Source organism: Populus nigra, chromosome 6 (assembly GCF_951802175.1).
Source record: "Populus nigra chromosome 6, ddPopNigr1.1, whole genome shotgun sequence".
Taxonomy (NCBI): Eukaryota; Viridiplantae; Streptophyta; class Magnoliopsida; order Malpighiales; family Salicaceae; genus Populus; species Populus nigra.
In genome coordinates this window covers 13,126,967-13,140,808 of record NC_084857.1, presented here as the reverse complement: position 1 = coordinate 13,140,808, position 13,842 = coordinate 13,126,967, and the positions used below count along the sequence as shown (strand labels likewise).

The window sequence follows — 13,842 nt, the reverse complement described above, 5'->3', positions numbered from 1 at the left end:
TTATTTTACTTATTATTTTTAAAAAAACCGTACTAATAAGCAAAGATATCCGTAGTTGCCATGGAACAAGAGCAACATTTCCCTTGCTTTCTTTCGGAAATTAGCTTTACATTTCATGTCATGTCAATAAAATAGTTTGCAACTGTTTCTAATGGGCCCATTAAAAATGTGTTTAGCAGTGTGATAATGATTGTTTTTCAAATAACTTTTCATGTCGAAATATATATCAATAATGTTTTTTTATTTTTTAAAAATTATTTTTGATATCAGCACATCAAAACAATTCAAAAAATATAAACCGCACTCAATTTTATCAAAAAAAAAATTTTAATTTAATTAAATACAGGTTCAACCACGTAACCAAACAGGATCTGAGTTTTGCGTTTAAAACGCAGTTAAATTCAAAGCAGCTCCGCTTTGCGTCATTTGCGGCTCAATGTTCATTGTGGGTTTTACTTCAAGGAGGAGGATACGTGTGTGAGCTTTTTTCAGGTTTGAGATCTCTTAAAAGATAAACTTTTATTTGCCTCAAAAGCTCAAAAAAAAAAAATACTATCAGATGCTCGTCTCCTATATTTATCACATCGCCATAATCTTCAAAAACAGAGAAATTGTTGCAAGAAGAATATCGCATGCTGGTTGTCATGGATAGATCATATAGCAAAAAAAGAAAAAAAAACGAGGCCATCTTGCTATATATTCCCTTGCCTCGCATGAGGCTTATTCCAGCTTGCTGCCAGTGTATGGTAATTGCATCTAGCTGTCTAAACTCTAGCACTCCTTTTACAGGGAAAAGAAATGCGTAGAGAGATTGGAAGTCATAATTTGCAGTGCCAAAAGTAGGGCATGGTTGTAAGATTTTACAAACTGTTCTTCATCATGATGTGAATTAGACTTTCTATTTTTTAGTAAAGAACCCGAGACTCTGCATCAAATATCCACTTGAAGCCGGAGGTCCATATCATTGTTAATCCAAGCAAAAACAAAACAAGAGGAAGAAAAGAGATGATGAAATGCATGAGCAGTGAGTGCCATCTGCATGTAGAGAGGGAAAGAGAGAGAGTATATGTTACCACTTTCTAAAAAGCATAAAGCAGAAGAAAATGGGGGTGCATTAATCTGGAGAAGAGGGAAAAGGTGGCAAAACACCCACATGGCTATGCAAAATATAAAGGGCAAAGCCCATCAATTCAACTCTCCTCTGTCATCCATTCAAATCGACAAACATTCATTCTGCTGTCTGTTTTCACCTTTGTGAAACACATTCAAGCCCTAGTTACTTACTTCCATCCCCAGATATATACTCCCTTACCGAATTGTAACAACAGAACAGACCCCCATTGGCCATTTCTATCCTATCTTTTTCTTCATCAAAACTGGCCCACCGCGAAAACTCATTTCTCTACAGAAAGAAATGAAATTGTAGAAAGAGTCCACCTCAAAAAAAGGTGTTTGCCTCCTCTTTAGGACCCTCTCTTTCTCTTAAAAATCTGCACAAAATAATTAAAAGAACAAAAGAGGTCATAACCAGTGAAATGTAGAGTATAATTATCCAATCCCATAATGTTCTTCGAAGTGCAAAAAAGCATACCTTCACGTTTCTTTATCAAACCTCTTGCAAACAGCAAGAAGATGACCAGGAACCCCACACCTGCTGCCCCTCCTACTATAATGGCCACCGTCTTCCTTGTATTTTGCCCTGTCCCTGCTGCATCCATCAAATCCCATCCCAAATCCAAGTCTTTATTATATATATTTCTCAGGCCAGTTAAAATTAAACCACCTTCAAACAAATTGAAAAGATACTGCACATTCTTCACACGGGATAGTTATATACTAATTCCAATAGATACGAGACCCAGTAATCTATAAAAAAAAATTGGCTTCTTTTAACAGGGATCAGAAACAAATCGGAAATAAAAAATCAAGAACCATGACCATATTCTCATTTCAATACACAGAGAGACCCACTAATCTATTTTTTCAAAGAACCTCCTTTTATCGTTTTCAAGAAAGAAAAGGAAAAACTCTTTTCAAAGGGAAACTCAACAACCCAAACCATATATACTAATTCAATATATAAAGAGACTCGCTAATCTATTAAGAAAGAACCTTTTCTTTACAGGGAAATAGAAATGATTAGGAAGGAGAAAAAAATCAAGAATCCAGCAAAGCAAGCCTCGACCAAAACGAGTGTTACTAAATACTGATAAATAAAAGGCCGAAAACTTTTCTCTCAATACCAGATTTAGATTTCCTAAGAATTCCCTTCTAGTACATACTACCTGATGAGATTGAATTGGAAGACGAGGAAGATGATGACGATCTCCTGGGCACCCCATTTGCGTAATAACTGTAACTAATGAAGCATTTATGCAGGTAGATTTGGCCTGAGATAGCGTTCCCACACTCAACCTGAGCTTTCTGGACAGCAGTTTTCACACACTCGCCACAATCTGAATCTCCAACATCACCTTCACACTGCCCCAGAACATACACAGATTGATAGTTGGTAGCATAGAAGCCATGGCCACTAACCACACCATTTTGCATCACTGAGAAGGCAGTATCTCTTCTCTCTTCAAACCCTCTTCCTGCCACATTCTTAGCCCCACAAGTCTTGTACAGCATTTCCATACCCGAAATTTGTGCAAAGCCAGCAACTTCATACAAAATGTAGCATCCATTAAGCTGGATTCTTGCCGCTATTGTTTTGCCACAAAGTTTGTCTGTTAAAATGGGGAGTTTGCTGACACAGTTGTAGCAGTCAGTATTGCTAAGGTCTCCTCTACATTGGAAGAGACCAGTTATTGTGGTTTGGCCAGTCCCGGTGGTGGTTTTAAAGAACTTAGTTTTGGTAGACTGGGAGACTAAAGAACCAAAAAGAGCAGAGATGGCTTGTGAATACACGCCATTTGGATCTTGAAAAGCTTGCTTTGCACAGCCCTTGTAGATCAAGGTGCTGTAATCAGGGGCAGACTGAGAAAGACTAACAAAGAGAAAGGTGGAGAGAAAGAGGGAGCAAAAAAAGGGTTTTGAGGGAAAACCCATTTGGGAAATGGCAGAAATGGATCAAATCATGACAGGTTTTGGAAGGATTTGAGAAGTGGGTTTTGGTCAAAACAGAAGAGACGATAGAAAATGAAGGAGAGGTTGGGTTTTGGGGTGTGCTTTGAATTGCTCAAGAAGAGTTTGTCTTGTGGGTTTTGGTTTTAGTTTTAGTTTTCTGGTGTTGGGTGTTTACCTTACTTTTTTCTCTGTATATGCGGATTGGTATGAGAGCTAGAGAGGTCTCTCTCTCTCTCCCTGTCGCCGCCAGTGAGAGTACACAGTCCAGCAGACAATAGAGAAGTTTTTTTAATAAAAAAAGTACTGCTCTACAATTTTCATTGGAATGGTGAACAGTGAGTACCAATACTTGCGTATTTTTTTAGTATTTGAAGAGAATGAGAACAAAATTGGTTTAAAATAAAATAATTTTTATTGAAAGGTGAAGGAAGAAAATATTCTCTCTATGAAAGTTGGGAAGCGTATGAATGTAAAGGAATCTGGGTTTGTGCGTGTACAGGGCTTGAAGTTTGACTGAAGAGCATCATACTTGAGTTAAGGGTTTGAATTTTGAATGCAGCAATGGGGTCGTTGTTTTCTTTCCTTCTTTTTTTTTTTTTTAACTTGTTTAATTTTCATGCACTGATCATGAGGATTGAATTGAAATCCTTGCGAATTTATAGCTTTCAATGAAATACACATCACCAAATCTTGATTCATTTATGATTTTTTTTATTAGTATTAACGTGGGTGTCCATGCTAACTTGCACGCACCTCAACTAATATCATGTACCTTAAAGTTAACTACCATGTAAATCTCTAGTGGTCCTGAAGTTTGTGAAACTTGAACTGGTAATATTTATGAATCAAACTCAGAACCTGACCAGTTGAATTGCACCCCTGATGTAAGTCATTTATGATCTTTTTAGAAACCGTTTGGGAACACGATGTAAATCATATTCCCAAAAAATTTAAATTTTTTTTCTAAAATTTAATATGGTTTGTATGTTTTAGATCGTTTTGATGTGTTTATATCAAAAATGATTTTTAAAAAGTGAAAAAATCATTTACATGCATTTCGGTACGAAAAATTATTTGAAAAGCAACCGCTACCACACTGTCAAACATACTCTTGATCTTTATTTTCTTGTATATTATAGTAAATGAACCAATACACATGTGATTAGTTCAATTTCAACAAGCTTATAATACAATAAAATAAATAGTAAAAATAAAAAACCAATATTGAGTTTAAAGAATAATCAATATATACAATAATATATCAGAATCCAATATGCTAAGAAATATGATTTTTAAGTGTTTGGATAGTGTGTTGCATGACAATTCTATTCTTTATAATTAATGGAGAAGATGGTTAGTGGTGAAAGTCTTGATTCATGCAAAACAGTTTTTTTATGGGGTTTAATGATTCTTCGATGATTATACTAGTGACTTTTTAATAAGAGATTGTAATAAATAAATAAAAAAATAAACATTAAATTATATGAGCTAGGATGTTTATTTTTATTTTTTTCATGTGATAAATGCTATAAGAATGTATGATAAGAGAATATAAAATGTGAATCATTTACTTGAATAGTTTAATAGATATTTATATCTCATGAATCTTGTTGTTTTGTTAAAGGGGTGGAGTCATTTTCTCTTAAAAACTTTGTTAATAAAAAAATATCTATTACACGCCATTAATATTGATGGAAATAACTATTATGTTAATTTCTTAATTCATTTTGGCAATTATTAATAAAGACGACTTGGCATAAGATGAATAATAAAAATATTGGTGAACATTATACAGCTATCACTATTGGCCTTGTTCATTTTTTAAAAAATTATTTTGGTCCATGAAGTTTTATTTTGGATGATTTGATCATGATTGAAGGTCAATTAATTTTAATTTTTATAGGAAAGAGTGGAATTGAAAGAATAGGGACAAAAATTAAAAAGGAACCAAACATGGATGACGTGCTAAAAGTTTTAGAAAAAATATACTTTGGTCATCTAACTTCTAAAATAACACAAATTATATGATTTTGGTGCCTCAATTATTTTCAAATTCAATTTTGATACAAAAGTTTATTTTTGTTATTTTTTAGTTCTTGGTTGAGAGATGAAAGAGGGATTGTCGGATTTAATGGTAGAGAGAGAAAAAAATTGTTGACACCAATTTAGACAATTAAAATAGTCGATGTTTGTGTCAAATAGTTTCATTTGATGATGAAAGTTCATATTAGGTGTTTTTTTCACATTTAAAGTTCGTGAAAAAACATATCATAAGCTCGGTTGGATTTTTGGTTTCGAGTTGATTTTGGTTTTTGAATTTTTTTTTGGCTTATTTGAGGCCATGCATAGGTTTATCACAGTTCTTGAGGTGTTTTAGGTCAAAAATAGGTTTTTCGGTTAAAAAACATAAGTCCTAATTTTTCAATTACCACGGTGGCTGGAATTTGGACAAATCAAATGACACGTTGTCTGATTTGTTTATTTCAAAAAAATTTAGGGCGAACCATAACGAAATGGGCCAAAATCCTGTAGCGCATGGCCTTTTCTTTTTTTATTTTCTAAATTATGTTTTTTTTTATTAATGATTTTTCTTATACGTTTGTTTTCTCTGATTTTTTTTCTATTTATATTAATATTAATATTAATACCCGTTCTCTTTTTTATTTTGTTTAAAGAACCTTTTAAAATGACAATTATTTTTTTTGTTATACATTTAAATTTTAAATTTTATTTTTTAAAATAAAAAAATTATTTTTGGATAATATTTATAATATATACAGCCTTGCATATTGTTTTTTTCTCTTTTATTTTATTCAATCAATTTAATTTGTGTCTCTATTTCTATTATCGTTTACTTGAATAAAAAAATATTTTAATAAACAAATTTAGCAAACACAATTTGTTAGCAAGATTAAATATCTTGACCCACATCCATATCTCAATTTTTTTTTTAATTTATAGTTATTATTTATGATTTTTTCATTTATTAACGTACATAGTTCTTAATTTATTTAATTACATACATGGATAAACTTGTTGATTTTTATTTAAATTTTTTCCAACTTCAAAAACATGTTAAAAATCTATGTATATAATTTTTTTTATTTAAAAATAAAATAATAAAATATCTGACCTCCTACGAATGTTATATCAAGTATACAGTAATAATCCAATTATGTAGCTACAGAATAATTTTGCCGTTAAACGTCCTTAGCATTGAAGAAGTCAAGCTTAGAGATGCAAAGCACAAGCTACGAGTAAACGGCATGTTATAATTACAATAATTAACTACTACTTACTTGGTAATTGAAGTGGTTTACTGCAATAAACAAGGATTAGCACAGTAATCATGATGTCGGGTCGGGTCGGGTCTTTTAATTTGCCCTCCTCCCTCTTTCACTCTCGGCAGGGATCTTTCACAGCAATCATCCTCTGCTCATTGCTGATCTTCAGAATCCTCAAACTGACGGCCATCTACTTCAATTCTGGCCCACATGTTCATTGTCTTGTAATTTGCACCTACCTCTGTCTTGGAATAATTTTCTTTTATGATTTTGATATTAAAAAAAAAATCGTTATTATTATATTAAGGATATATTTGTTTAAGTAATTCTTAAAAAGTTATTTTTTAAATTTTTTTATTATTATAAAAGTTGGTTAATAGAAAACATTTTTCGGTCATCAGAAAATTTAGCTTGGTTTTCAAAAAAATATTTTCTTATTATTTTGAGCGGAAATTGTGAAAAAATTAGAAATGTCATATTATTTGCTGATTATATCAAATCTTATTCTCAAACTTTTGATTATTATATATATTTTGTTTTCAATATTTATTTTTCAATTTCATATCTTCAAATTTAATTTTTATATTAACTTTAATTTTTATTTCTATAATTGTTATTTTTTTTCCTTATTATCTTTTAATTGAAATTTTTTATCTATATCCTCGTTCTTTTTATTGTTACTTATTTTATTTGAAACAATTTATAAAATTTTTATTATTGTTGTTTTAATTTCTTCATCTTTTAATTTTTTAGATTTGATCTCTATTATTTTGATTATTATTTATTTTATTTAAGATAATTTATGAAATTATATTTTTTTCAATTTCATTCTCATTCAACTTTTTAATTTGTAAGATTTGTTTCTCATTATTTTAATAAACTTGAAAAAAATAAAATATTAATAAGTTATTTTCTAACTTATTTTCTATAACATAACTAAACACTAGAAAGTATTTTCCAACTTATTTTTCATTACACTGCTAAACATTATAAAATAATTTATTTTTTTGAAATTTATTTTTAAAAAATTTATTTTCAAAAAAAATATTATTTTCCGCAAACGAAGAGGTTGTAAATAACTTTTTAGTGGATTATATCAGCAGTGAAATCTGTGAATAAATAGAGTATGCAGTTTACTGCCATTCTTGAAAACTAAGCAGCGATTAACTGTAATAAGAAAATATTAAAGAGCACTGGAGGGCCTAGCTGCTGTGGTCAACCGTGTGACTTGTTCCGTCCCTGTCCCGGGTTCGACCCTCTATGTGCACGCCTGTCACCCCCGCGGTGCCTAACCTGCCCCTGGGCTTGCAGGATGTCCAGTGGGCCGTGGGGAATAGTCGTGGTGCGCGCAAGCTGGCCCGGACACCCCACGTAAATCAAAAAAAAAAAAAAAAAAAAATATTAAAGAACAAGATGAGCTGCAAGTTCTTGAAAATAATAAGAGGACAGAGGAGTTGAAAGGTAGTCGCATCCATGAACCCTGCATAGAGAGAGAGTGAGAGAGTGAGTGTATTTATTTTTTAAAATATTTTTTATATAAAAATAATATTTTTTTTATTTTTTTAAAATTATTCTTGACATCAGTGTATCAAAATAATCTAAATATACCAAAAAATATTCATTTAAAGTAAAAAAAATAAAAATTTTAATTTTTTTAAATGCAATTTTAGAACACAAAAACAAATAGTACGTTAGAGAAGCGAATAAATTCATAAAGCCCGAGCAACAAAAAGAAGCAGCGAAGTTCTAAATTTAATGGTTGCTGCAATTACAGGTTTTAACAGATTAACTTAATTGGCTCGAGTTGTTTTTTATGTATTTTATTTAATTATTTATTTAATTTTATCATTTAACATTAAATCAGTTTGAAATTAAACTTTATAACTTATTTTGATTTACTTTTTATAAGAATACATTGGTTTCACGATCAAGATCATGAGTTTTAACATTTTAACCATAGTTAAATTAGATTGTTTTTTTATTTTTTTTCTAAGAGGTTTTATCGGTTTTATAACCTGAATTATATATCCTTAAACATTGAACTTGCTTTTTATTGGGTTTGTCATCGTCTAATAATCCGGGTCGTGGGTTTGACATGTTAACTTGATTGACTCATTTTCTCTCTCTTTTTAATTTTTTTAATTTCATCTATTAACATCATATTTGATGAAAAATTAAATTTCATGATTTGTTTTGATATTCAAATTTAAACCAATGCTAGTAATTTATATCTGTTATAACAGAAGATAATAATTTAAAAAAGCATAAAACAACATGTATAGTGCTAAGTGTAGATGTAAATATAATATTTTTAAATATTCACTTTCTATTTAAATTATTTTAGTTAATTATATTAAGTTAAAAGAAAAATATTATAAATCTATTTACTAAAAGTTTCAAAAGAGAGAGTTATGTATGGTTCATTGAGAATTTGTTTCTTACTAAAAGTCATCAAAAAGGAGTGTTATACGTGTCGAATGAAGATTCTAAGATATATAGATTCAAAAAGAAAAACAAATCATGCACCATTCACATAGCACACAAAAGTAATTATTTCCTCTAAGTACAGGAGATTCGTGATTTTATTTATTTATTTATTGAATTTTTTTTCCAATATTTATTTAATTAAAAATTAAGTTTTGTTATTTGATATTTACACGTTTCCATTAATTTTTAAAATAACTTTACTTATTCATATCTTTTTATTTATTGTAAATTTCGCTTTTTTAAAAGAAAATTTATTTTTATTATGCTTATTTTATAATATTTTGTAGCTTTTAAGAAACTTAAACCTCTTATTTTGTTTTTATATGAAAAAATTAATGTTGCTTAATTATTTGACTATTTTAGAAAGGTTACTATTATAGTTTTGAAATATGGTCTAGTGGGTTGACCTAAAATCTAGCTAATTCAAAACTGAAAATAGGTCTAGTTGAAGAAAAAATATAGAAAAAAAAATCTGATGATTGGAAAAACTCGGTTACAACCCGTTAACCATTTTTTTTACTAAAATAAAATTATTTTGATTTTTTAAAAAAATTAACTTGAACTACTCAGTAACCCAATTAAAATCCAATAAATTAATTAAATTTAATAACTTACTCAAAACTCAAAATCTGAAACTTAAACCGGACCAGCCAGTCTGAAAAGTATAGTTACTACAATTTAATTATTTTACGTTAAAAAGGGAGGGGAGAGAGAGAAAATAGCTAACTCCTTGCGAGGTGTCGAGGAAGGCAAACGCAAGTAAAATTGTCCGCTCCTCCCTTTCCACCGACGATCTTTCCTCTCCCTATGCTTGTGTGAGAACCAACACGAAAAGGAAAAAACACAAACCTTAAAAAGCTGCAAACACAAAACGTTCATTGCAATTTGTTTTTAGAGAAGATACTATTCGCGCCTGCAGTTGTTAAATCTTCTTCACTGCGAACTGAAGAAATCATTTAATATAAAAGAATGAGTGCGTTTAAAGAAAAAGTCTCAAATCAACTATCTCGTCTCTTTGCCGGGTCACCCAATTCTTCTTCTCCTGATAATTCTCAGGTAATTTAACCTTCCTTTTATGATTTCCTGCTTTTTATTTCTATTGTTTTGATGGGTTTTCTTCTTCTTCTTCCCTTCGTTCCCTATAGTACAATGTTAGATCTGGTTGCTTTTATACAACGTAGCTGGGCACTTGAATCGCTTTTGTTGATTTTGATTGTTTCAGTTTGGATATAGAAACCTCAACATCCTGGACAAAAAAAGGAATTCAGATTTGGTTTTAGATTTTTATGAATTCTGTTTTTGGTGCTGGCTGGATCCATTGTCTGGTAGCTGAAAAAACATAACAAAATACTGAAAACTCTTCTTGGTAGCTAAGAGAATACGAGAAAAGAAGGCAAAAAGAAACATGGGTTCTTATACTTTCACTGCTTGTACCAGAAAAAAATAAAAACTTTATCGAAACCAACTCCTGTAGCTTTGAATTTTTACGGATTTTAGAATTTGTAAGGAGAAGGTAATTGCTTTGTTTTCGGGCTCTTTATACTTGTTATTTTTTATTGGTTCTGTTTGTGACGCAAGATTTTTGAATGTGTAGGCCAGGCCGTGCTCTAAAGGGGAAAAATCATCTTCATATTTTCCCTTCGCCATCCCTTCACTAAGCTTTGTCGGGTCTAGATCTAACAAGCACCAGGATGAGTTAAAACTAATTCAATCACTTCCTGTTAGATGGAACGGTAAAGATCTTGAACAGCGAGAAGAATACTCAGATAGGTATCATGAATGCAGCACAATATGCGAGACAGAGGAATTCCAAAAATCTTGTAAAGACGACAAAGAATACAATGCAGCTTTCGAAAACAATCAAACTGTTAAAAGTCATGACGGTAATGATGATGCTGCCCCTGCAAGGAGCAGTAGTGATAGTGATTTATTTGAAGAAGCAAATAATCAGACTCCACGAAAGCCTTTTCCCTGTCTCATGGATGAGTCCACTTTTATTTCCTCAGAGCTGTATGAGTTCTTGCTCTCATCCCTTCCTAATATTGTGAAGGGATGCCAGTGGACCTTGCTGTACAGGTAAGGTTTTTCCTAATAAACCCGCAGCCTTTTGTGCTGCTGCACAACTGTTCTTCCATTTGGATCTTGATTTATTTTGTTGGTGATTTCAAATGAAGGGCAGTACGTTGAAGCATGGCATATCACTTCATACACTTATTCGCAAGAGTGCCGCTGTTTCTGGTCCTTGTTTGCTGGTATGTCATTGCTATGTTCTGACAAATTCCATATGGCAAGGGTTCATCATTTTAGTCGTTTTTCAACTGGTTTAAACTTGTTTTCTGCTACTTATAGATTACCGGTGATAGACAAGGTGCTGTGTTTGGTGGGCTGCTAGAATGTCCATTGAAACCTACTGCCAAGAGAAAATATCAGGTAACCTTGTCTTTACTGTATTGATTTACAATTTACATGTTAGGGTGTTGTCCTCCCTGCTTTTTTCTACAATCAAATTTCAAACAGTTCCTTGAACACTCTTACCATTTTCGGATACTTGTGGCAGGGGACAAACCAATCATTTGTATTTACAACCATTTATGGTGAACCAAGGATATTTAGACCAACTGGTGAGCACTTTTACGCACTTCATTTCTTTCCAGATTAATGCAAATAATAACTTCATTATACACACATCTAGCAACTTGATAAATGAAACTGCTATGTTCCGGGTATCATCAACATTCATATTTGGTCAGTTTGTATATAAATGATGATTTGATCAGTCTCTTACAAAGAGAATTGAGGAAACTTTGTTGCACAGTGCTGAGATGTCAATAATAGTTGAAGCCAGTGCATGCTGAGAAACGTATACATGGTCTGGGAGGGGTGTTCTCATGTAAAAAAAAAAAAAACCATGCTTTTTAGACATCCATGTTTTTTCAATGAAACTTTGGTACTTTGAGCATCCTGTATCTTGTGTGTAAATATTAAGAAAGAGTCTGTCTGCTGAATTTGTGGGATGTTTGAGTGGTGAATGATAATTATTTAGGTGACCTTAGGAATTACAAGCCAGAAATATTCAAGCTTCCTAAGTAGTTTGTATTGTAGTCAACCAGGCCTTGGGATCAAATTAAAACAATAACAGTGATGAGCCCCCGCTCAATTAAATATACCATTTTCAAAGAGAGCATTTCGAGGTCTGCTGTCTGCAGCCCTTTTTTCTGCTAATGCAAAACATAATAAATCAACAAGTTTATTAATTATAAATCTAATGGAAATTATAATTGATGGTTGCTTTCTTGATGGACAGAAAGCTGCTCTTTGGGAATTTGATGTGCAATTTTACTATTTTAATTCTCTCTAACGTTAGAGTTTGCTACCTTTTTTTTCAGAGAGATACCATTAAGATTAAAGCCATAAAATTTGAGCTGATCCCGTGGTTCATTTATGTAAATAGGTGCCAACAGATATTACTACTTGTGCTTGAATGACATACTAGCACTTGGAGGTGGTGGCAACTTTGCTTTGTGCATGGATGGAGATCTGTGAGTTCCTTTTCTATTAATTCCTCTTTGAAAAACTCTCCATTTGCTGCAAAAGTTTTTGTGTTTGTTTCTTTACATAACCCTTTTTTTTTTAATCTTGGAAAAGGTTGAATGGAACTAGTGGACCTTGTCAAACATTTGGTAACTTGTGCCTGGCCCATAACCCAGAGTTTGAGTTAAAGAATGTTGAGGTAATCTAACTGTTTTTAACTGTCCTTGGCAACTTTGGCAATTTTTGTTCCATTTTGTTAATTTTTTTCGAGTTACTGTCTGAATCCCGAACAGTTTCGTGGTTGACAAGTGAAAAAGTAAACATGGGCTTCTATCCTTGCAACTTCATCGAACCCGCTCAGAGCCACTTGTTTCTCACCTTTCATTTGAATGCTTGTCACTCTCTGGCTGCATTGGTTAAGGCTGTCTCCAGCATGTCATGGTTTGCGAGTGAATAATTAATATATAAGGCTTCTGCTTTCGTAACTAGCCTAAAAGCAAACCACCAAATCCCTTCTATATTCTCTTAAAAACAGCTGAAAGTTTGGATACTGTGCTGTATTCTTGTGCACTTTTACCATATTTGGGCCTACCTTAGCTCTATAGATGGCATTGGTGTTGGTGTAGTTGACAGTAAGTTAATTGAGAGCACTGATGTTAGATCTCCTAGGATAAGATTTTAATCGTCTCACAATTTCAGATTGGCTGAACCTGGAGGCTTGAGCAGGTGAAATCAAAGTTGGATATATGATATATGTTATTGGAAGCATCTGTTGACAAATTTTAAGCATCTAGGAATAGCTACCATTTCAACTTCTGAGATCCTTTTTTCTCTCCATAACGATGATATATTCTTGTTGCAGCTCTGGGGGTTCACACATGCATCAAAATACCTTACCTGATGATGGTAGGCAAGATATGGAAGCTTCTTGTTTTGTCGCCTTTGATTAGTTTGTGATTTCATTCTTTATTCTTTGGATCATGGAGTACTCCATTTATGCAGAGAATTGGCCCTGGTAAAATTTTAGATTTGAATTCTGATTTATGTGAATAAAGCCATGGTAATCCGGTCTTCAGACCTGAGACCATTTCATCAAATACATTGTAACCTGTGTATATATCTGGCTAGTTGCGGGTGCTTAGCAAGATGCAACAGGAGCTTTGGGAGCTATTATTTATTTACACTCGTCAGAAAAAAAACTATAATGGTTCATGTATCTCAACAGCTTCGTTTGGAATTTCAACCTGGACATCCTGGTCTGGAATCTGTTGAGATGGAAACGGAGGGACTTTGTAGGATGGAGTTGTGTTACTTGGAAATTAGCTATCGGCTAGTTTCTTTCTGAATAAACAGAGATATAAACACAGAATACGGGCATGGCAGGTTCAATTAACTTGGGTTCCATGCACGCTCTAAAAGGGGAGGATGGGGTCAGGATTGACCAGAATCACCAAACGTTTCTTCCCAGAGA

The 13,842-nt window shown here is 32.3% G+C and overlaps 2 protein-coding genes across 3 annotated transcripts; one reads left to right on the top strand and one right to left on the bottom strand.

The window, feature by feature from the left end:
* Positions 1 to 1,089: 1,089 nt before the first annotated feature.
* On the bottom strand, positions 1,090 to 3,429 carry LOC133695759 (plasmodesmata-located protein 2-like). 2 transcript variants are annotated; one of them, XM_062117702.1, is made up of 3 exons: positions 2,286 to 3,429; positions 1,592 to 1,705; positions 1,090 to 1,490 (listed from the first exon to the last, which is right to left on the bottom strand). In XM_062117702.1, the coding sequence occupies exons 1-3, from the start codon at positions 3,049 to 3,051 to the stop codon at positions 1,483 to 1,485; spliced, it is 888 nt and encodes a 295-aa protein (XP_061973686.1). In that variant the 5' UTR covers positions 3,052 to 3,429; the 3' UTR covers positions 1,090 to 1,482. The 2 variants fall into 2 exon arrangements, with proteins under 2 accessions (XP_061973686.1, XP_061973685.1); XM_062117701.1 differs by having other exon boundaries at positions 1,592 to 1,708; positions 2,286 to 3,418.
* A 6,109-nt stretch (positions 3,430 to 9,538) lies between these two features.
* LOC133697104 (uncharacterized) lies at positions 9,539 to 13,468 on the top strand. The gene is made up of 8 exons (XM_062119463.1): positions 9,539 to 9,896; positions 10,435 to 10,916; positions 11,020 to 11,092; positions 11,190 to 11,270; positions 11,398 to 11,461; positions 12,292 to 12,379; positions 12,486 to 12,570; positions 13,234 to 13,468. Exons 1-8 carry the CDS (start codon positions 9,810 to 9,812, stop codon positions 13,270 to 13,272), a joined length of 999 nt encoding a protein of 332 aa, XP_061975447.1. The 5' UTR covers positions 9,539 to 9,809; the 3' UTR covers positions 13,273 to 13,468.
* Positions 13,469 to 13,842: the final 374 nt, after the last annotated feature.

Coding starts and splice junctions, on each gene's coding strand:
- LOC133697104 (XM_062119463.1), top strand. CDS start 9,810: ATGAGTGCGTTTAAAGAAAAAGTCTCAAATCAACTATCTCGTCTCTTT. Junction 11,271..11,397: donor CTGCCAAGAGAAAATATCAG/GTAACCTTGTCT, acceptor TACTTGTGGCAG/GGGACAAACCAATCATTTGT. Junction 12,571..13,233: donor TTGAGTTAAAGAATGTTGAG/GTAATCTAACTG, acceptor TTCTTGTTGCAG/CTCTGGGGGTTCACACATGC.
- LOC133695759 (XM_062117701.1), bottom strand. CDS start 3,051: ATGGGTTTTCCCTCAAAACCCTTTTTTTGCTCCCTCTTTCTCTCCACC. Junction 1,709..2,285: donor TTCCAATTCAATCTCATCAG/GTAGTATGTACT, acceptor TGATGGATGCAG/CAGGGACAGGGCAAAATACA.